The 24,958-nt window shown below is 38.0% G+C and overlaps 1 protein-coding gene across 1 annotated transcript; it reads left to right on the forward strand.

Annotated features, from left to right (window-relative positions):
* Positions 1-7,035: 7,035 nt before the first annotated feature.
* LOC131220266 (receptor-like serine/threonine-protein kinase SD1-8) lies at positions 7,036-24,754 on the forward strand. The gene is made up of 8 exons (XM_058215217.1): positions 7,036-7,078; positions 7,410-7,893; positions 19,214-20,595; positions 20,850-20,981; positions 21,034-21,272; positions 22,711-22,921; positions 23,417-23,654; positions 23,779-24,754. The coding sequence occupies exons 1-8, from the start codon at positions 7,036-7,038 to the stop codon at positions 24,032-24,034; spliced, it is 2,985 nt and encodes a 994-aa protein (XP_058071200.1). The 3' UTR covers positions 24,035-24,754.
* The last annotated feature ends 204 nt before the right edge of the window (positions 24,755-24,958 follow it).

Raw genomic sequence — 24,958 nt, forward strand, 5'->3', positions numbered from 1 at the left:
GACTTAAAAGAGTACTAAAAGCCTAGATTTAATACTCATAAATTATCAAGGCAAGGGACAGACTTCAAGGGACCAAGATCGAAGAATTTACACGCCAGAGATCCGAGAAGATCACGCCACTCACGTTAAATGGGCCTAAAAACCGTCCAGAATGCAAGATCACAGGATTCCCACCATCCGTTCGTCTCAAAACTTCATATATGGCCTACAAACCATAAATTAACTGTACACATCAAATTTTAGCCATTGGATCCTTGTGGAAGTGGCCCAACGGACAGATCAGCTCCTAAAATCCTGATTTGAGACCCGCTTGGTATCTGGATATGCTTCAAATTCAATATCAACCCTTCAAATTAGGCAAAAAAATGAATGGATGGAGCGGATTTATCAAAAACATCACTATGGACCCCACCTGTGCATTGCACGTGCACAGTGTATACAAACACTCGCTGTGTGCCGCAACCACTAGAGTCAGTTAGGTTTACGCTGACCGACAGTTTCCAAAAAAATCTTAGCGTCTCTACACTGTCTATCTGTTTTTCACTAGTGGGGCCCACCATCATGCATCTCAATGATCTAGACCGTCCATTCGATCCAGAGGGGGGGCTTGACCCTCACCTAGGTAGCCTTTTGGCCCCATACGCACATATACACATGGATCGTCAGAAAACGTAGGATGGAGGACGAGTTGATTTTATACAGTGGACTGCACCAAAACTCGACCAAAACCACTCTTTTTTTACTGAAATTTCACCAAGAATCCAATGAACGAGGTGGATTTCGTCGAAAACCCTAACATGCATGTACTGCATAAGGAGGTCGGTTTTGCAAGTTTATGGCCGACCTAAGGACCTCCTTCTGTTTCTATAAAAGGGAGAGAGAAAGAGAGCTTAAGCATCCAAGCTTGGATGTGTGGGGCAGCCGTGGAGGCAAATCTGGAAGCCAATTTCCAGAAGTTCCTTTCTTCTTCTCCCCTTAGCTAGGGCTAAGAGGTGAAGCTTGTAGCGTGATTGAGATGCTTACTTGGTTTTGATTCATGTTTTGTTGAACTCTTTTGGATTCTAGCTTAATTATGAAAATATACTTCTAGTTTTTAATGGTTTGTTATAACTTAAATTACAACAGATCTGCGATAGCTTTAAGTATGTTCTTTCCATTATTGAGATTGTGAAATTAGTAAGACCTGTTGTTTACCATCATCCCATGGGCATGGTAGGGTGACGAAATCCTTCCTAACTTTCACAATTCTCTTATGATTGGCTGTAAGATTGGTAAATTGCTATTGTTTGTCATAGTCTCATGGGCATAGTTAGGTGACGAGATCACTTCCAAAGCTTCACCACTCTTATCTATTGATGATTAGATCAATGAGAAGTTCAGAGATCTGACAAATCTCTTCTTACCAATTGGATAGGATAGGACTTTAAATCCAGTTGTGTTCTTGAATCAAGCGTAGATCTCTCTGATCTCTACAAGTGGATCCTTGACACCCTAGTTTTCCTCCTTTGAATTTTACAATTTTTATTTAATCAAAATTTACAATTATTCCCTTAATTCTTCCTGATTTAGATCACATCTTCACCTAGTTCTAGTTCTAGTTACTTTTATATTACGTACAAGGTTAAGTCCCTGTGGATTCGGCCTCGGTCTTACGAAGATTATTACTACATCACAACCCTATACTTAGGGTGTGAACATCAAGAAGCCCAAAGCACAGATAACAGTTTGGATGGGAATTGATGCAGGGATGTACGTGATGAGGTCAATCACTGTCTTCCCTAAGGATAACTACTCCAAATTCACGGAGCTTCTCTGGACTCCTCACAGAAACTTCTAAAATCTATGAGGAAAAAACAAAATAAATAGAAGTAAATTCCATAAAATTGGTAACTTGATTGATGAATAATAAAAACGAATTTACAACTCTTTAAATAGGGATACCAAGCCTTGGAAGAAATTTCATAATTAAACTACAAGTAAAATTCCCTAAAATTCGTAACTTACTATAAATAGTAAATTTACTATTTATGGTAAGGGTCCTATGTGGCTTAACCACGTTATTCTTCTAATTTTTATAAGCACTTTTCATGTTGGACACAACTCCTAAAGCCCGACGGATGAAGAGTTATAATCAAACCAAAACTTACTAAAAATAGTAAAAACAGAAATAAACATGAAATTTTACCATCGATCTGATGGAATCTCGCAAATTTAGCGTGGGCAACCCAACTATTGGCTAAAGTAGCTCGTCCTACCCCAAAATCATATATGATACGTCGAGTAACTTATTCCGGAGTAATATATTTTAATAATATTATATATATATATATATATATATATATATATATATATATATATATATATATATATATATATATATATATATATATATTATCTTATCTTTATTATTATTTATTTATTTTAAATCTATCTTATCTCCTATCCTATCTAAATCATTAACTCTTTTAGTTTAAATATACCTTTAAATCCTCCCCGCATCTCTCAAGATAAAAAGAGTTCTAGTCAAACTTAAATATTAACAAAAAGGCTACCTGTGACAACAGAGAAAGGGAGAAAGAAAATTTTGGAGTGCTTACATCGGATATGTATTTCGTCCTCATTCTAGTATTTTTATATATCTAATATAATTTGATTCGGTGAATGCAATGAACAGTGTAGATTGGTCACAAGTTCATTGTATTAGATTATGGGTGGAGGCCTTTTAAAGGTGAGGTGAACTTAAAATTATGTAATTGTAGTTGGTGTGTATCTGATCAAATTAGATTTGGTCTGTACAGATCATATGATCCCTAAGGCTAAAATATACAAGGGCCCTAATATTCAGATCAATCTAACCATCACATGGGTCACATTAGTTAGACCTAGAAGTGTTTGATAAAGAATCTTAGATATTTTGCGCAAGTGTTGCTATCACTTGGCGTAGAAGGTCAAGATGGGCCATTGGTGAATGTGTGGTTAGATCCACACCACTCCTCAAATGCATAGAGGTAAAACATGACAAGACCTCAAGAATCTAAATGATCTGACGATGGACCACCCCGATCAAGTAATTATCATTCAATTTTATAATCTTATAAAGGAAAAAAATAGAATAGAAATTTGAATTATTTGATTATTTTGGATCTGGCCACCTAAGATGTTAATCAAAGGTGGGTCCCACCATGTAATACAAATAAATGAATAATAATACCGTTGATATAATTGATAGGACCCCGACATTCAAATCAACCTAATTACATTGCAGAGTCAATACTACCAAACTCAGGTGAGTGACCCAACTTGTCTCATAATTCATTAAAATTAAAATAAATCATTGTGATCGTTTGATTGATTTACTGATTTGAATATTTTGATATGATATTTGTACGATAAATTTATATGTGAATATTTTAATCAAGGCAACTATGCCAAATATGAAAAATATGCATTTACATATCATCCCTCATCATTGCATTGCATAATGCATGGTCGATCCTAGGGGCCCTCCCTGGAAGAAATGTCGACCCTGGTAGAGTGTTACCAGATGCGAGCTATGCCCAAGCCTACCGAAAGGTGGAAGCCTATCCAATGGATAGATGCGGGTTGACGATATCCAACCCAAGCAGATGGACGATCACCCCATCTAATGCATCCATACCCCATTTTACATTCATATCTTTGTACATGTATATTTGTATTATTTTAACTGCTATGATTATGAACCATGTTGGGTTATATCACCAAGCCTGGCTAGCTTACATTTTTATTGATGGAAAAAACCATACAGAGGAGCCATTAGTAGATGACGTGGCGTAAGAACCGGAAGGATCTACTGTACCTGAACACGACCCACCTGAAACATGGCCATACTTATCTGAGGATGAAGTGGTGGCATTGGAAATTTTTTTATTATATGTTTTATTTTGTTAGCACAACTTAATTAACGAATAATGCATACTGATATTTATTTTGAGACTTTAAGAAATTATTTAGCTTTATTTCTTTGGATCAATATTAGCATGGAATAAATATCATTATAGTATATTGGTATAATAAATAAATGATTTTAAGGTTTATTTTATTTTAAGGGTTATCAAGATTTATAAATGCTTAGTTGATTGATGTTATGTATTATGTATGTGTGATTGAGATTATAATAGACTTTATATTGAATGTAAATATCATATGCGATTAAATTGATTAAAGAATTAAGTTAGTATACTTTGTGTATAAGTTATGAACCGAAACTTGAGTCTGAGGGTGCACACTCTGTACCTGGATTTTGGGGCGTGACAGTTTGGTATCAGAAAAAAAAAATTAATTTAATACCGCAAGTGACCTGTAGGGTATGAACCCCATACATGCATAATGTGTAAGTCCTTGGAATTAGAAACTTACAACTTCCCATTATAATGCTTTTATATAATGAAATATATCTATATATATAATTTATAATTCATTTATTACTATCTGAAGTGAAAATTTAACTTAATTATATTCATTGGAGACATAAATCTGGACCTTTGAACAAATTTTAAAGTAATTTAAGTTGTAATGTACTGTCAGACAGCAATGGACAGCAGAAATCAAGTATCTTTAAATAAATATATAACTAAATAAATATAACTCCGATTAAGGTAATTTAAAAGCCTAATCATAGATATAGAAGTCTAAATTTAATAAAAAAAATTGAATAATTTAAATATGACAGATACTATAATGATTTTAGGAATTAGTGTAGACTGGTTAAAAATCGTCTAAATCTGAACAAGTCTGATTGCAGCAATTTTTTAAAATTTTGTGGTCGTCTGATTGAGCTGAAATTTTGTGAAAATGTTATATGCTCATGTAAAAACTTTCAGAAAAATTTTGAGATATATTTGAAATTTTTAACCATATAAACCAATGATTGGAATAGTAGCCATGGATAGTGAACTGGTTTATTCATAATGTAGCACTACTAACTTGATGATTTGTAGAATTTTTCTTTGTTAATAATGCTAAGGTATTTTTATAATATTTAATATGAATTATAGAATCTATAAAGTCTACTGAATTATTAATAATTTATCTTATAGGAGTTATGGCCACTAAGAAGACACGTAGTATTCGTGATTTAATACCATCCGTAAGCGCACCTCTCCCAGATACTCCCTTACCAAATCCTCCTATTCCTGAAGAATCTGGAACAGCTCCTGATAAGCAAAATGAGAATGAAGTCAATGAAGCAGGACAAGCTCCTCCACCGCCTCTTTCTTCAGTTAACATGGCAGATGTTAGACCTAGTACGCAACTCCCGTTATCCCCAACTACTATTCGAACTAACCTCGCAGGACTAAATGTTCAGCCGTGGGATGCTGCCTTTGGGTTGGTAGCACAAATGGCGGGAATGCTAAAACAACAACAGGAATAGTTCGCCGTTCAGTGGGGCATGTTAGTCACCTTAAATCAGACACCCCAACATCAACGGAACACATCTTCACTAAGGTTTGATCAGCTTCGTGAGGTATATTTGCTTGAAAGGTTTACAAAGTTACGACCACCAGTATTTAAGGGTACATCTGACCCATCAATAGAAGAAGATAGGTTGAAGCAGATTGAGAAAGTACTAGAAGCCATGAACTGCCCTGATGATCAGAAAGTTAGACTGGCGTCCATTATTCTTCAGGGCAAAGCCGATGTATGGTGGAGAGCTGCAAAGAGAATGGTTCTAGCTAATCATGTGTGGACCTGGAATGAATTTCAGGAAAAGTTCCATGAGAAATATTTTCCTAAAGCGTACTGCATCCAAAAAATGGCAAAATTTTCAAAGCTAGAACAAGGTACCATGTCGATAGCCCAGTATGAAGCAAAATTTGCTGAATTAGCAGGTTATGTGCCAAAAGTAATGGAAGATGAATATTATAAGATTACAAATTTTGAAGAAGGGTTAAGACATAATATCAGAACAAAATTTTGTTACGTGGATGTGAAGAAATACTCAAAAGTAGTCGATAAGGCCTTACGAACCGAACAAGATACAGAGCGGTTTCTCAAATCTCGTGTACAGTTAAAAGAAATAGGACAAAGAAATAGGCCGACACTTACCCAACACCAACCACCAAAGAAGAAACCCAGAATGGAAATTCAATCATCAACATCGAGAACCCAAGAGCGATATTTTTTAGGAAATTGTGCGTACTATGGTAAGTATGGTCACATGACTCAGGTGTGCAGAACTAAGATGAAAGATATGGGTATAACGCCTCTTCAATAGATACCACCGCGATTGCAACTTCGAGCATCATCTGAACCAACAAGTCAAACATCGCAAGTATCACATACCCAACCGCCTCAACCACAACAGAATTAGCAAAATTGATCATCTCCATCAATTCCTCAAGGCCAAGGGAATCATCCCAATAGGCAATAGCCACCACATACACGGGTTTATTCCATCTCATATAAGGAGAATCTAAAAGAAAATAATAACGTTGTGGAAGGTATGATCGAAACGCATGATACTTCAATTTTTATATTATTTGATTCTGGAGCTACTTTATCTTTTATTTCATCGTCGTTAGTATCTCGATTAAGATTGAAGTCAGAAATCCTAGATAAGCAAATTGTAGAATTCCCCATCGGCAAGTCAATTGTTTTGGACAAAATATATAAATTTATTCCCCTTATGATAGGCGATATTCCTATATTATCTAATTTAATAGAAATGAGTATGGCGGGATACGATGTTATTCTCGGAATGGATTGGCTTAGTCGAAATTATGCGACATTGGATTGTTATGCGAAGACAGTTACCTTTGTAGCACCAGGAAGAGAACCAATTATGATTCAAGGGAAGAAGAAGAATGAGAAGATCGAGCGTGTTATGACATTGATTGGTAATGAGAAACAAGAAAAAAATGGTGGATTTGATTCCGGTTGTGCAGGAATATCCTGAAGTTTTTCAAGATATACCAGGACTACCACCTCAGCGAGAAGTGGATTTTGGTATCGATCTCTTACCAGGATCGGCATCAACATCTGTCTCCATATCGAATGACGCCTATTGAATTGAAGGAGCTGAAGGAGCAGCTGGAAGGTTTGAGGTCCCAAGGATTTATTCGACCAAATACTTCTCCTTGGGGTGCGCCAGTACTTTTTGTAAATAAAAAGGATGGCACTCGACAGTTGTGTATTAATTATCGCCGCTTAAATCAGATGACGATTAAAAAATAAGTACCCATTACCCCATATAGATGATTTGTTTGATCAGTTGAAACGAGCTCGATATTTTTCTAAGATCAATTTGAGATCAGGTTACCACCAATTACGTGTTAAAGAAAAGGATATCTGTAAAATTGCTTTCAAAACACATTATGGTCATTATGAATTCTTGGTCATGCCGTTTGGGTTGACCAATGCACATGCAGTGTTTATGGACCTGATGAATAGGGTGTTCCAGCCTTATCTGGATAACTTTATTATCGTGTTCATTGATGACATTCTGATTTACTCGAAGACCAGTGAAGAGCATGAGCTACATGTAAGGACGGCGTTGCAGACTCTAAAAGATAACCAGTTATATACTAAGTTTTCTAAGTGTGAGTTCTGGAATGAGAGTGATAAATTTCTTGGGCATATTGTTTCAGAAAAAGGTATTGCGGTTGACCCTATGAAGATCGAAGCTGTAGTGAAGTGGGAACAGCCCACAAGTGTGTTAGAAGTTAGAAGCTTTCTTAGGCTCGCTGGATATTATAAAAGGTTTATTAAGGATTTTTCGAAGATTGTCGGACCGCTAACAAGTTTAACTCGAAAAGGAGTGCCCTTCAAGTGGACTGAAAAGTGTGAAGAAGCTTTTGCTGAACTGAAGCAACTCTTAACCTCAACTCCCACTCTAACCCTCCCGAAGGATGGGTTACTATATGAAGTTTACACCGATGCATCAAGTAAAGGTCTAGGTTATGTATAAATGCAAGGGGTCAAGGTGATTGCATATGCATCAAGGCAACTCCATGAACGTACTTATCTGACCCATGACCTAGAGTTGGGTGTTATTGTATTTGCATTGAAGATTTGGCGGCATTACTTGTATGGCGAACAGTTCGAGCTTTATACAAATCACTAGAGTTTGAGGTATCTATTCTCTCGGAAGGACTTGAACATGAGGCAGAGAAGATGGATGGAATTTCTTAAGGATTATGATTTCTCGTCGTCCTATCATCCCGGTAAGGCTAATCCGGTTGCTGATGCTTTGAGTAGAAAAGAATATAAACGAAAGAGTGTAGCCAGCTTAATGGTACACGAATGGAAAATGTTGAATTTCATTAGAGAGTTTGATATTCGATTGAATTTTCAAGAAAAGAAGATTTGCATATGTAACATTATGGTAAAACGGACTCTTGTTGAGTGAATAATCGAAGCTCAAACGAATAGTGAGTGATTTTTAAAAATGATAGCCAAGTATCAAAATGATAAGACTTTAGATTGGAGTATGGGGGACGATAAGGGAATTCGGTATCGAGGTCGACTTTGTGTGCCTAATATTCCAGATCTAAAAGACGAGATTCTAAATGATACGCACCGAACTAAGTTTACAATTCATGCGAGAAGCACAAAGATGTATCATAGCGTGAAACGATCATTTTGGTGGCCGAATATGGAGAGAAAAATCGCTGATTATGTGTCAAGATGTTTTGTGTGTCAGCAGGTAAAGGCGGATCATCAAAACTCATCAGGATTATTGCAGCCTCTGAAAGTACCTGAGTGGAAGTGAGATTGTATTTGTATGAACTTTATAGTCGATCTTCCTAAGACACAAAAGAAGCACGATTCAATTTGGGTAATTATTGATCGACTGACCAAGTCAGCGCACTTTATTCATATCCTTATCAATTATTCAATGCAGGAACTCGCTAAGCTATACATCAAGGAAATAATGAGACTTCATGGTGTCCCTAGTTCTATTGTATCGGATCGAGACCCACGTTTTACTTCGTGATTCTGGACAAGTCTACAGGAAGCTATGGGTATGACTACGGACTATAGCACAACATATCATCCACAATCTAATGGAAAAACGGAACGTGTGAATCAAATATTAGAAGACCTGTTACGTGCATGCGCTCTAGATTTCAAGGGGAGCTGGGACGACAACATAGATTATGCTGAATTCGCCTACAACAATAGTTACCAAGCAAGCATTGGTATGGCTCCGTACGAAATCTTGTATGGACATCCTTGCCGAGTACCTAACTGTTCGGTCGAGGTAGGTGAGAAACGTTTAATTGGGCCATATGTTGTTCAAGAAGCTATTAAAAAAGTTGAAATTATTTGAAAGCGACTACAAGCTGCCCAGAGTCGTCAAAAGAGTTACGCCGACAATCGAAGACGAGATCTAGAGTTCACAGTAGGAGACTATGTGTTTTTGAAGGTTTCTCCCATGAAGAGATTGATACGATTTGGTACTGAGGGAAAACTCGCACCACGTTTTATCGGACCATTTGAAATATTAGAGCGGATTGGAGAAGTGGCATATCGACTTGCATTACCTCCTCAATTGGCCAATGTCCATAATGTTTTCCATGTATCGATGCTATGGAAGTATAAGAGGGATGATTCTCATGTGATTGAATGGTAAGATCTCGATTTACAGGAAGATACATCTTACGTGGAGAAACCAGTTTGAATACTGGATCGCAAGAAGCACGTGTTATGCACTAAGACGGTACATTTAGTCAAGGTTTTATAGAGTCATCATGAAGTAGACGAAGCATCCTGGGAGCAGGAAAGAGAAATTCGTGAGAAATGTCATCATCTCTTTGAGTAGTAGTTTCAGGTAAATTTTGAGGACGGAAATTTTCTTTTATGGGGGTAGAATGTAAGGTCCATGAATAATTTAATAATATTAATAAATATATATATATTATCTTATATTTATTTTTATTTATTTAATTCAAATCTATTATATCTCCTATCCTATCTAAATCATTAACTCGTTTAGTTTAAATATACTTTTAAACCCTCCCCGTATCTCTCAAGATAAAAAGAGTTCTAGTCAAACTTAAATATTAACAAAAAGGCTACCTGCGACAACAAAGAAAAGGAGAAAGAAAATTTTGGAGCGCTTACATCGGGTATGTATATCGTCCTCATTCTAATATTTTTATATATCTAATATAATTTGATTCGATATGCCACGTTTTATCGGACCATTTATAAAATTAGATTTGGTCTTTATGGATCGTATGATCCCTAAGGCCAAAATATACAAGGGCCCTAATATTCAGATCAATCTAACCATTAGATGGGCCACATTTGTTAGATCTAGAAGTATTTGATAAAGGAATCTTAGATATTTTGCACAAGTGTTGCTATCACTTGGCGTAAAAGGTCAAGATGGGCCATTGGTGAATGTGTGGTTAGATCCACACCACTCATCAAATGCATAAAAGTAAAACATGACAAGACCTCAAGGATTTGAATGATCTAACCATCCAATAGACCACCCCGATCAAGTAATTATCATTCAATTTTATAATCTTATAAAGGAAAAAAATAGAATAGAAATTTAAATTATTTGATTATTTTGGATCTGGCCACCTAGGATGTTAATCAAAGGTGGGCCCCACCATGTAATACAAATAAATGAATAATAATACTGTTGATATAATTGATAGGACCCCGACATTCAAATCAACCTAATTACATTGCAAAGTCAATACTACCAAACTTAGGTAAGTGACCCAACTTGTCTCATAATTCATTAAAATTAAAATAAATCATTGTAATTGTTTGATTGATTTACTGGTTTAATATTTTGATATGATAATTGTACGATAAATTTATATGTGAATATTTTAATCGAGACAACTATGCCAAATATGAAAAATATGCATTTACATATTATCCCTCATTCATTGCATTGCATAATGCATGGTCGATCCTAGGGGCCCTCCCTGGAAGAAATGTCGATCCTAGTAGAGCGTTACCAGATGCGGGCTATGCCCAAGCTTACCGAAAGGTGGAAACCTACCCAACAGGTGGATGCGAGTTGACGACCTCCAACTCAAGCAGATGGACGATCACCTCATCTGATGCATTCATACCTCATTTTACATTCATATCTTTGTACATGTATTTTTGTATTATTTTAATTACTATGATTATGAACCATGCTGGGTTATATCAGTAAGCCTGGCCAACATACATTTTTATTGATAGAAAACCATACAGAAGAGCCATTAGCAGATGACGTGGCGCAAGAACTGGAAGGATCTACTGTACCTGAACACGACCCACCTGAAACATGACCATACTTATCTAAGGATGAAGTGGCGGCATTGAAAATTTTTTGATTATATGTTTTATTTTGTTAGCACAGCTTAATTAACGAATAATGCATATTGGTATTTATTTTGAGACTTTAAGAAATTATTTAGCTTTATTTCTTTGGATTAATATTAGCATGGAATAAATATCATTATAGTATAATGGTATAATAAATGAATGATTTTAAGGTTTATTTTATTTTAAGGGTTATCAACATTTATAAATGCTTAGTTGATTGGTGTTATGTATTATGTATGTGTGATTGAGATTATAGTGGACTTTATATTGAATGTAAATATCACATGCGATTAAACTGATTAAAGAATTAAGTTAGTATACTTTGTGTATAAGTTACGAACCGAAACTCGGGTTTGAGGGTGCACACTCTGTACCCGAATTTTGGGGCGTGACACAACTCATTCCAGTTTGCGAGATATACCTGTTTTAAGGTTTTGACGGTCTTGATGACTCCTGCCTTCTATTGGGCCTTCTCTAGTCCATCTTGAACATGAAAGTCGACCTAATCTACATCAGGGATGCCCCCCCTTAAAGCTTCCCTGATGTTCTTTGAGGCCTTCTTGTTTTCAATTTGTTATGTGATGTAGGGATGAACATGATGAGGTCGATCACCGTCTTCCTCAAGGAAAACTACTTCGAATCCACGGGGCTTCTCTAGACTCCTCACAGAGACTTATCGAATCCACGAAGAAAGATAGAAACTAGAAATAATTCTAAAAATAAATTTGTTGATAATTGATAGATGAAATAAACGATTCTACAACCCTTTAAATAGGAATACCAAGCCTTGTAAGAAGTTTCAGAATTAAACTGCAAGTAAAACTCCATAAAATTCGTAACTTACTATTTATAGTAACTGTCCTATGTGGCTTAACCACATTATTATCCTAAATTTTCTACACATTTTTTATATTGGACACAACTCCTGAAGCTCCAATGGATGAAAAGTTATGATCAAACCAAAACTTGCTAAAAATAGTAAACATGGAAATAAACATGGAATTCTACCGTCGATCTGATGAAATCTCACAAATTCGGCGTGGGCAACCCGGCAAGGTTGGCTAAAGTAGCTCATCCTACCTCAAAATCATATATGGTATGTCGATTAACTCATTCCGGTTTGTAAGATATGCATGTTTTAAGGTTCTAACGGTATTGATGACTTTTACCTTGATCTGGCCTTCTCTGGTCCATCTTGGTCATGATAGTGTCTGCAACTCGCTCTACATCATCATGTCATCCAATTTACTGATTAGATGACACCACCTGAATGAATTAACACCCCCCAAAGAAAAGTATTGCTAAAACTCAGGTGGGCCATACCACTTGCTTGCCTGGGAAAACTCAAGTGGGTCATGTCATCCAATCCACAAGGACATGGATTTGCAGGAACTGTTTTAGACTAGAAGCTAGGGCGCCCACCATTATGCTTGTGAGAAATCTACTATGTTCATCTTTTTTTCTTCGAATCATGTTAGGCCATGGAGCAAAAAATGAAGCAGATCCAAAACACAAGAGGCCTGCATGATAGGAAATAGTGAGAATCGAGCATCTAGGCATGAAACATTCTCGGGGCCATAGATGTTTTGGATCAGGCTAATATTTTGTGTTTTCAATTTATCGCAGTAAGAATTACCATATGAATGGTATGGATGGAATATGAACATCATGGTGGGCCTCGAGGAGGTTTTGACAGCTGTCGTGCAACCCATGGTGATCAGAACCGGTTATCTGTTGATTGATGTCTTAAATCTGTGAATCAAAAGGTCTTCGATGCCATCGAGCAGTCTTAAATGCCATCAAAGTCCTATTCGATGCCATTGTAAAAATCCGAAATTTATCATATTTGTTGCCGGACACTTTAAGAGTTATGCTGACTACCATAGAAAGAGGTTTGATGCCATCAAAGGTTATTCGATGACATTGACGCTCAGGTGGACTGTATGGAGATGACTCTTGCATTTAATGCTTTGGGCATTCATTGTGACCCGAGCTCACAATTTTGTGGTATGCTCCGGCATTGGATCTGCTTTAGTTTTGGGCTCACTCTTTAAGGTGATTCGAAATTTTTGATGGACGCCCTGGATAAACATATACATCAAGGAGGACCCCACAGGAGCTATGGTTGGACCGCTTATTGTCCCGGGGTCGGACTCAATCCGCTTCCGACTTGCGCTGGCAGAAGAAAAGTTTAAGAATCAAATGACCTGATATTCTAACGTGCGGGTTTTAATATTCTGGGTCAAGTATGATAGAGCCCACCAGCAGATATAAGCTCTGCATTTATTTCTATAATGTCTTTTCCGGCAACCTCTTCCAAGTAATTTCTCTGAAAGGAATCATGCACATACCTTTTTGTTTTTTAATGGTTCTTATCAAATATGATTTTTAACCCATTTACTCAGAATTATATTTATTGGATGATCCTGACCGCTTATATACAACCGGTTGGTAATTTAAAATGTATATTTCTTTTACATTTGCAGCCCACTTGATCATTGGATGGATTAGGGAAAACTATCTTCAGAGATAATGATTTGATCAATTTTTAAGGTGGGCTTAGTTGACACCAGGCCCAAACATTATTTTAAGCTTGGGCTTAAGACTGCTGTGCTGGTCCCATAGATTATAGCTGGCAGTTACAGCTAGGACAGATCTGGTACGGTGATTAGATTACTGGACGTGCAGTGACGTAGATGGAGAATATATGAATGATTGTGCAAGACAATGAACTGAAAATCATTGAATCTAATCCATAGACAAATAACATCAGTGAATAGAAGATGTGATCAGTTAACTTATGCCATTTAAAATTTCTACTTCTTGAAAGATGAAAGAGAAAAAAAATAATTAGTTTTGATACTTTGATAGTCTGATGGATATGCACCCACTTATAAATTAAAATTGCATGTGGCATGCATATAATTATATCAAAGCATCGGGTACCCACTTATATGTAGGATTGTCAATGGACCAGGCTGATTGGTTTAGCTTTTGGGCCGGCCTGCCTCAATCAGGCTTGGAATGGAGTAACGTGGCGTACAGGATGGGTTGGGCCTTAAAATTAAGGTGTGTTTCTCAGACAGGTTGGACCATTTACAACAGTAAGTCAGCCCCACTGAGCCCATTAAAGTTTTAAAGGGTAATTTTGTAATATATAGTATGTAAAAATCCTCACTTACTCATGTTACATGCTCCCCATCTCTCTGCTCCGTCGGAGCCAATCGTTAGGCTTGAGCTTCTATCTAGTGGGCCCCACCATACTAATGGCTCTGACACCATTTGATAAATTGGGAGTTCATTTGCCTCCTGACATCACTTAGTGGGGCCCACAAGCTGAGTGTTCGGAATCATCCAAACCACTTATTTAGTTTCCATTACAGAAAGAGTTACATTAGTAACAAAACAAGGCCCTGTCCTGCATGTAGAATCAGCAATCCTCTCCTCATTCCAATTTCATTATCAAAGTTGGGGGGATGTGAGAAATTATTTGAAAGAAGTTGCAAAAAAGATAATATAAAAATCAATCTTCTTTGTGGACACCATGATGCATGACCTGGTAGAGGAAAGTGCATGGTTAGAATCTAGTAATATGATTGTTAGACTTTTGTCCATTCGGAGAAGGCCATTTTAGGTGCACCCCGGCCTTACCCAAGACAGTGCAGCCATTATTGTGTGGCCCACCATGTTGTATGTATTCTATATCCATGCCGTCCAAACATTTTATTTGGTCATTTTAGTGGATGATCTAAAAAATGAAGCGAACGAAATCTCAGGTGGACGATACCATAGGAAACAATGCTTATAATTGAACACTCCACCATTAAAAACCTCCTAAGACCGCGATATTTTCCATAATGCTTATTTGCCATCTAACATGTTAATAAAGTCACACACACCTGAATGAAGGTAAAAACAAATATTACCAGGGTTCATAGCTTTTGTGGCCACAACAATTTTTTAATAGTCAATCATCATTGTTTCCCATGGTATGACCCACCCGAGATTTTAATCTGCTTCATTTCTGGATCATTATATAAGATGATCTGAAAAAATGAATGTACAGTACGTAGCTATAATAAAAACATCAACGTCGACATAACGGCACCACCGTTTTGGTTGAGGACCACGCGGTACCGAACCTGCTCCCGAGAGGAATGCTCTTGGATTTCAAACGTAGCATTGTCATATTTTTAAAGCCTTGTTGACGCCACTGTCTGGAAGGGAAGCAGAATGCGTGGCATGCTACGCACCACGGAACTTGGGGTGCATCGAAGTCATATGTGGGACCCACAATGATGTATAATGTCATTTTCTAATGATTTATTGATTTTTCTTCGTTATTTAAGAGAAATAACAAAAGAAAAATGAGTAAGATGGAAAGCTCTAGTGGACCACACCACATAGCAGTGGTGATTAAATCCTTCCATTGAAAACTTATGACGTTTTGTGTTAAGCAGATATTTGTTTTTTTTCCTTTCAATTAGGTCTGTATAATCTCATGAACATATTAGATGGAAAATAAACAGCGTGGCAGGCGTAGAATCGTTTCAATGGTGGGCATCATTGTCATACTGCTTTCTGTGATGTAGTCCAGTTAAACTTTAGATCTGTCTTAGTTTTTTGGGTCATGCCCTGAAATGATCTCTTCAAATGGATGGACGGTGTCGATACATTTGGAGAGATGATTTTAGGGCATGACCCAGAAACTGATTTTGTTTCGTATGCTATCCTCAGCCTTTAGGAAATTCACGACCGTCTCAATCCTGACAAATGGGACTATGATTTGGAAATTCAGGATGTTGCTGTTTCGCTTCCCACCTCTGACTTTTCACTTTTTTTCTTTTTCCTTTTTTTGAAAGTTTCTGGTAAATATGAGTTTTAACCCATTTATTCAAAATCATATTTATTGAATGATCCTGGCCGCTTATATACAACCAGTTGGTTTAAAATGTATATTTCTTTTGCACTTGCAGCCCACTTGATCATTGGATGGATTAGGGAAAACTACCTTTAGAGATAATGATTTGATCAATTTTAATTTAAGGTGGGCTTAGTTGACATCGGGCCCAAACATTATTTTAAGCTTGGGCTTAAGACTGATGTGCTGGGCCGATAGATTATAGCTGGCAGTTACAGCTAGGACAGATCTGGTATGGCGATTAGGTTAGCGGATGTGCAGTGACATAGATGGAGAAGATATAAATGATTGTGCAAGACAATAAACTGAAAATCATTGAATCTAATCCATAGACAAATAACATCAGTGAATAGAAGATGTGATCAGTAAACTCACACCATTGAAAATTTCTACTTCTTGAAAGATGAAAGAGAAAAAATTTCGATACTTTGATAGTCTGATGGATATATATGCACACACTTTTAAATTAAAATTGTACGTGGCATACATATAATTATATCAAAGTATCAGCTACCCACTTAGACGTAAGGCTGTCAATGGGCCAGGCTGATTGGTTGAGCTTGCGGGCCGGAATGCCTCAACCAGGCTTAGAATGGAGAATGTGGCCTACAGAATGGATTCAGCCTTAAAATTAAGGCTTGTTACTCGATCAGACAAGGTTTGGACCATTTACAACAGCACGTCAGCCCTACTGCGCCTATTAAGATTTCAGAGAGTAATTTTGTAATATATAGTATGTAAAAATCCTCACTCATGTTACATGCTCCCCATCTCTCTCTCCTCCATCGCAGCCAACAGTTAGGCTTGAGCTTCTATCTGGTGGGCCCCATCATACCTGACCCGTTATGGCTCTGACACCATTTGATAAACTGGGGGTTCATTTGCCTCCTGACATCACTCCAGTTGGGCCCACAAGCTGAGTGTTCGGAATCATTGAAGCCACTTATCTAGTTTCCATTACAGAAAGACTTAGTTACAGTAGTAACAAAACAAGGCCCTGTCCTGCATGTAGAATCAGCAATCCTCTCCTCATTTCAATTTTCAATTTTCAATTTCCAATTCGAAATTAGGCGCATGTGAGAAATTATTTGGAAGAAATTGCAAAAAAGACAATATAGAAATCAATATTCTTGAGCTCCTATTTAGTGGACCCTATGATGCATGACCTGGCGGAGAAAAATACACGAGTTAGAATATAATGATATGATTGTTAGACTTTTGTCCATTGGGAGAAGAGCATTTTAGGTGCGGCCCTGTCTTGGTATCCAAAAAATGAAGCAGATCAAAATCTCAGGTGGACCATAGCCATTAAAAACTTTTTGGAGCCCAACATGATGTTTTCCTTGATGCTTATTTGCCATCCAACCGGTTAATAAGGTCACACACTCGAATGAAAGGAAAATTATATATTACCGTGGTTCATAACTTTTGTGGCCCACAAGTTTTTAATGGTCAACCATGACTGTTTCCCAAAATGTCATTTCAAAAGCCTGGTTGACACTTCGGTCTGTGATGTAGTCCAGTTAAACTTTAGATCTGTCTTATTTTTTTGTGTCATACACTGAAATGATCTCTTTAAATGGATGGATGGTGTGGATGCATTTGGAGAGGTCATTTTAAGGCATGACCCAAAAACTGATTTTGTTTCATAGGCTTTCCTCACTTTTTAGGAAATTTACGTCCGTCGTCAACGCTGACAAACGGGACTATGCTTCGGAAATAGGATATTGCTGTGTAGTTTCCCACCCCTGCCATTTCACTTTAGATCTTTTCCTCACCATTACACGTCTTTTGACATTTTACTTCAAATATTTTCCGAACCATTTTTTTTTTTTTTAAAGGCCACTGACGGAAAGGCTGCAATTACCATACGAAGGACTATTCCGGAACGAGTCGGGATCCTCTGTTATCAGGTCAACAGAGAATTCCTATTACCCTAATGGTTTGGCGTCCGAAGCTGTTTTATATATTTTTTATTTTTTTAGTGAGTGGTGACGTGGACCAATGAGAATTTGGGTATCAGGAATTCTCTGTTGACTTGATAACAGAGGATCCGGACTCTTCCGGAACTGGTCTATCACGTCGGGAAACAACAAAATACTGATAAGGATTGCGGAATCCATGGGCCCACATCACATTGTTGCGGGAATCGGATTGCCTGTGACCTCGGGCGCACAGATACTCCTGTGCTCCGTGTTGTGTAGGGCCCACAGAGATGTCCTGCATAAATCCATTCCATCCATCTGTTTTTCAAGACCATAATAAGACATGAATTTAAACACAAGGAAGATCCAAAACTGATGAGGCCATACTACACAAAACAGTTGGGATTGAATGCTAGGGGTGACAGAAGTTTTGTATCAGGATGATATTTGTTCCATGGTTTATTTGAGTGGTAATAACCCAATGAACGGTCTGGATGGCATTTAAACATCATGGTCAACTCCAGGAACTTTTCAACCGTGGGCATTTCTGTTCCTACTGTTTCGTTTTGTGTGGCCCACCTGAGTACTTGATCTTCCTGTTTATTAAAAGCATGTCCTTTTGTTGTTTTTCAAAACAAATGGACGGAGTGGATTAGTCACGAACATCTCTGTGAGCCCCACGCAGCCCCGTATAGGCAATCCGCTTCCGAATTGAGTACCTGTGTATCTGACGTAAGGACTCGGTTCGTGTATCCTGTAATCCGTCTTCACTCACTATTAACGATTTCTGTTTTAAGAATCATACGAGTCTGAGATAACCAGCTCGAGTCAACTCAGATTTTGTTGCGTCCGAACCAGTTAAAGAACACGAGTAACCCCTGACTCAGGTGAGTTGTGCCCATTCAGCCCCAACTCGCTTCTGGGTTGGACCAGTCAATTCAAGTAGCCAAGTATTTTGACCATCTTCCAGACTGGCTATAGAAGTGGTCATAATCTTTCGGTTTTCACCACTGAACATTTGGCTGTATGATTGGGTAATCAGGCCCAGTGGAGTTTGTTTCCTTAACTCATCGGCCATAGGCACCATTCAATCACCTTCCATTGCAAATTGCAAGCTTGTTACTCATTCCATGATGGAATGCAAATCCGGCAAACTGTTTAATCTTCTTAGTTTCTTCATATTCTACTGCCTCTGCGTTCAATTTTCCCACGCGGCGGATACCATCACACAAGACCAACCACTCCCTGACGGGAAGACCTTGATTTCTGCTGGTGAGGTTTTCGAGCTGGGTTTCTTTAGCCCCGGCAAGTCCAAGAATCATTACGTGGGAATATGGTACAAGAAAGTCACGGAACAAACGGTTGTATGGGTTGCCAATAGGAGAACCCCGCTCTCACATTCATCTGGTGTCCTTACAATTAACAGCAATAATGGGAATCTGATGATCTTGGATGAGATTGGAGGCAACATCATGGTGACATCTGATTCTGCTACCAATCACACAAGTGCTCGGCTACTGGATACTGGAAACTTCATACTGATAGAAGGTAATTCAACTAATGATGAAGGCCAGATCATATGGCAAAGCTTTGATTATCCTACAGATACGTATCTCCCTGGCATGAAACTGGGGTTGAATAGAAAAAGTCCGCAAAACAGCTGGATGCTCTCTTCATGGACAAGTGAAGAAGACCCTGCTCCTGGGGACTTCACTTTGGGAATGGATTCCGATGGATTGGCTGATCAGTTTCTTATACGGAGAGCACGACAAAACTACTGGACTAGTGGCCCATGGAACGGGCACATTTTCTCCCTTGTTCCCGAAATGGCACTAAGTTATAATATCTTCAATTACAGCTACACATCGAATGAGGATGGGACATATTTTATTTGTTCACTTTATGATAATACTATAATTTCAAGATTGGTGATGGACGTGTCTGGGCAACTCAAGCAATTGATATGGCTGGAGAACAGCCAATCTTGGAATTTGTTTTGGTCTCAACCAAGAACGGCATGTGATGTTTATGCTGCTTGTGGGGCATACGGTATCTGCGATGATAGTACGTCCTTGTGCAAGTGCTTGCACGGGTTTGAGCCTTACTCTCAAAGAGAATGGGATTCAGGTCATAGATCAAAGGGGTGCGTGAGGCGAACAGAACTGAATTGTGGGAATCAAGATAGGTTCTTGCGGTTGAGTGGCATGACGTTTTCTGATAACCCTCTAGTTCTAAAGAATTCAAGTCTCAGCCTAGAAGATTGCGAATTTGAGTGCAGGAGTAACTGCTTTTGTATTGCTTATGTTTCTGCTCATGATAACAGAGCCGGATGTTCCTTGTTGGATGGAGAGTTGATAAATATTCGTGAGACGACCTTCGGCAATGTCCCTGATGTTTATGTTCGTCTCTCTGCTTCAGAGTTTGGTACGCCTACTTACTCTTGATAACAAGTCATTCGTATTGGTAGATTTTATCGTTTCATCATCATCTTCTTTTTCCTGTTGGCACTTATCATTTTTAATTGTGTATTTGTTTGTTTTCTTATGCTAGTAGAAGTAGGAAACTGCAAGTTTATCTCAAATTTTATATATATAGATATATATATATGTGCTGTGAACCGCATAGACTTTCAACCATGCATTCTTTTTTTGTACTAATCAATACATGTTCAAATACAGAAAACAATACAAGTTCAGACAGAGGAAAGAAGAAGAGGATACAAGTAATCAGTGCACTAACAATCTCTCTGTCCATACTTCTACTGGGCTCCTTTATGTGTTGTTTCTGTGGACGAAAGCTAATGCATAGAGGTAAAAATTCTCCTAGTCATGAACTATGCAATTGACATTTTGATTCATCAAGTGAAGCAACTGTTTTGCTACCAACCAGGGAAACGGGAAACAAGCCAAGAAGTATTATTGCGTGAGTTAGGAGATGATGGGTCAGATGACAGGGAACTCATGAATGCAAATAGGCTCAGAGAAGGTGGAAGGAAGGGTCTGGAGTTGCCGCTATACAGTTTTGCAAGTATAGTAGCTGCGACAGATAACTTCTCTCCAGCAAATAAGCTTGGGCAGGGTGGTTTTGGCCCTGTTTATAAGGTAAACATATTTTTATTTTTATTTTCTTTTTGAAGAAATAGATATATTCAATAAAACTTGGCGAAGCTGTAGAGATCGCATACAATTTGGGCTAGCCCTCTGGGACAAAAAGGAGGGGGCAGCCTATCATAAGAAGAAACTGTGCAAAATGGCTCTAATTTTCCCTGATCATTCCAAGAGCTGCCCCGTAGAGGAGGAGCTCCCCTCTCGACAGGAGCTGGAGGGCAGATAGTTTGTTAAACTCCCTGTATAGTCTGCCACTCTGTTAGCTTCCCTCGGAATGTGCTGGATAGAGCAGGTAGTGGACACTTTCATAGGCCGTCTGCTACACTGATAGCTTTCTCTACCCTTTTCATTGACACCAGTTCAAGTTAGATAGAAAGAAATGGCATGTATTTCTGCATAGGGATTTGAACGAAAGTGATGTAGAGAGGGTCACAGACACTTTCATGACAAAGATGGACCAGAGAAGGCCGGATCAGAGGTGGAAGTGATTGGGACCGTCAGAACCTTAACACAGTATCTTGCAAACCAGAATGAGTTTTTTGATGTATCATATACGATTTTGGGGTAGGAGAGGCTACTTTAGCCAACCAAACCCACTATGCTAGATTGCCCACACTGGATTTGCAAGACATCATCAGAACGACAGTCAAAAGCCCCTTTTACTTTTATTTTTACTATAAATAGTAAGTTATAGTTTGATTATAACTTTTGGTCCTTTTAGGAGTTTGCCCAACATGAAAAGGACAAGAAAAATTAGGGGAATAACATGGTTAGGCCAAATTGGACACTCACTATTTTTGGCCGAAACAGAGAGAGAGAGAGAGAGAGAGAGAGAGAGAGAGAGAGAGAGAGATTGAAATTCACATAAACCATATTTCAGAAATATATCCCATGACTTGGAAAATCATGAGAAAGAAAGACAAAAAAATAAAGCAAATAAAGAAAACATCACTCTTATTCATGCCGCCTCTTCCCACCAGTGAAACGACTCTGCAAATGTATTTATGAGTCCAAACTGATCATACAGTACTTTAGCTCAAATAATTACTAATGATCATGTAATTTGTTTTTCACCAATACGTTTTCAAATACTACTCATCTTTCCTATCAAGCTTTTAACAGACTCACTAGGAAAATAATTCTAAGAAGAAGCAAATCCTAATCAACCTCTCAAACTATAACTATCATTTGAAAGGTAGAGAAAAATAATTCATCTTAGCTGATTCGTTCTCTAAAAGTTAGTGTAGAGGTAACAAAACTTTTATCTTACCATAAATAACATACTTAGTTGCCAACTTTCCATGCATGTCTCAGCAAAATAACTCTGCTTTAACAGGAATATATTTATTGGAAAACACCGACACACGAAGTATACACCACTTAGGGTGTCAATATTGAATAGAAGATGCTGACGGTAAATGACAATCTTCAGGGTAAGTTGCACGACGGACAAGAAATCGCTGTGAAAAGGCTTTCAAGGAGTTCTGGACAAGGCCTAGAAGAGTTCAAAAATGAGATCATACTTATTGCCAAACTCCAACACATGAATCTTGTTAGGCTTTTGGGTTGCTGCATTGAAGGAGAAGAAAAGATACTGCTCTACGAGTACATGCCCAACAAAAGCCTGGATTTCCTCCTCTTTGGTTTGTAGCTCTTTAACACTTTCCAACTTCACGCAATAGTATGGTGATAGTTTGGCATCATTTCTCAATTTGCATTCTCTCATCCACTGTACATGTGCCATACATGCACTCTTCTCAAACCATCCAAATCTTCGCCCCATTCCACATGGATCATGACTCAAATTAAATTTCATACTGATTAGATTATCTTAGTCATCAGATTTTGGCCCTGTAATTCGCACTGATCAGGAACCAATTTCTTTTTACTGAATTCTACTAGAGTTAATTTTCAGACTTGCTTCATCCACAACCTACATTATGATTACAATGATCTAGCTCAAAAAACTCAAATACCACGTCTGGTGGATGGGACAACACTACTTAAGAAATGGACTATCTCGAAGTCCTGTCTGTCAACTTCATCTACATTCATATCCTTTATGTTGGTAGGATATTCTCTACCATGTGCACTAAAATACCTTCTTGTTTATATATTTGAGTCTAAAAATGATGCAGATCCAGCCCAAGGAAAGCTTTTAGATTGGGGAAAACGCATCCACATCATTGATGGAATTGCTCAAGGGCTTCTCTATCTTCACAAGTACTCCAGATTGAGAGTTATTCACAGAGATCTTAAAGCCAGTAACATTCTCTTGGATGGTGAGATGAACCCCAAGATATCAGACTTTGGCATGGCGAGAATTTTCGGGCGAAATGAATCAGAGGCAAATACAAATAGGGTTGTTGGAACTTAGTAAGTAAATTCATTCACAAGTACTAATCTACGCCTAACCACATACACATCTGTATACCCCCATAAACATGCCCAACAGATTGTCTAACTTCAATTGAAATTTTGTTCAATGGTGGAATTCCAGTGGTTATATGTCTCCCGAGTATGCAATGGAGGGCCTTTTCTCAGAGAAATCTGACGTCTTTAGCTTCGGAGTCTTACTTCTAGAGATTGTCAGTGGCAAGAAGAACACCAACTTTTATCATTCTGATAGGTCTCTAAACCTTCTCGGATATGTGAGTAACCAGAACAAATCTACCATCTTGGTTTCATGTTTCAAATCACCTTGTTTTTGTTTCGTTTTGGAATCTGACAATGACTTGCAACCAAGAAAGATGTAATTGTTTCAGGCATGGGAATTGTGGAAGGATGATAGGGTCTCGAAGTTGATGGACCCAATGTTAGGTGATACATCTACTGGCTCTGACATTTTGAGATTCATCCAAATGGGACTCTTATGTGTGCAGGAAAGTGCGAGGGATAGACCCACCATGTCCAATGTTGTTTCTATGCTTAGTAACAAAATGGCAACGTTGGCTAATCCGAAACGACCTGCATTCTTTCTAGGAAGAAGGGGGTTTGAGGAGAATTCATCTAAAAGCAGAACAGAGAATTGTTCCAATAATGATGTAACTATTTCTGTGATAGAAGCTAGATAGACATTCCGACTTCAAAACAGAGTATGCATCTTTTTCCAATCAACGGAATTATAGGTGGTTGAAGTTCGAATAATTCTTACCATTTTATATCAGTCAGATTAAATGATTATGCTGTAAGCTCCCATATGAGACAATGTGTAGTATGGGTAAGATTGTGGGATTTATTCTCTAAACTACCATAAATAAGCTATTGTTTCATTAAATTCTTGAGTTGAATTGAGTCATTGAAAATTTTCTATTCAATGTTTTACATTCGTCAACAAACATGGATGAGAACCATCATCCCTTCAGTGCAAGTTTCTTATGGTGGCCCATATAGCATATGGTAACAGACATATTCTGACTCCTGGTACACCACTTCAACCTTGATCTTGACACTCGTAACTGTTCTTCCTCCATTGCCATCCGAAAAAACCCAGCAATGATGAAACCGATCTTTTAAGAAGTAAGAAGATGCGAGTGTACGAGTTCCTCACAATACTCCTAGACAGACAAAAATGAGTCTGATCTAAAACTCAACAAGACAACAGCACAGATAACAGTTTGGATGGGGATGCTCCCCCTTAAGCTTCCCAGATGTTGCTTGGGGCCTTCTTGTTTTCTATT

The sequence above is a fragment of the Magnolia sinica genome, chromosome 12 (genome assembly GCF_029962835.1).
Source record: "Magnolia sinica isolate HGM2019 chromosome 12, MsV1, whole genome shotgun sequence".
NCBI classification, from domain to species: domain Eukaryota; kingdom Viridiplantae; phylum Streptophyta; class Magnoliopsida; order Magnoliales; family Magnoliaceae; genus Magnolia; species Magnolia sinica.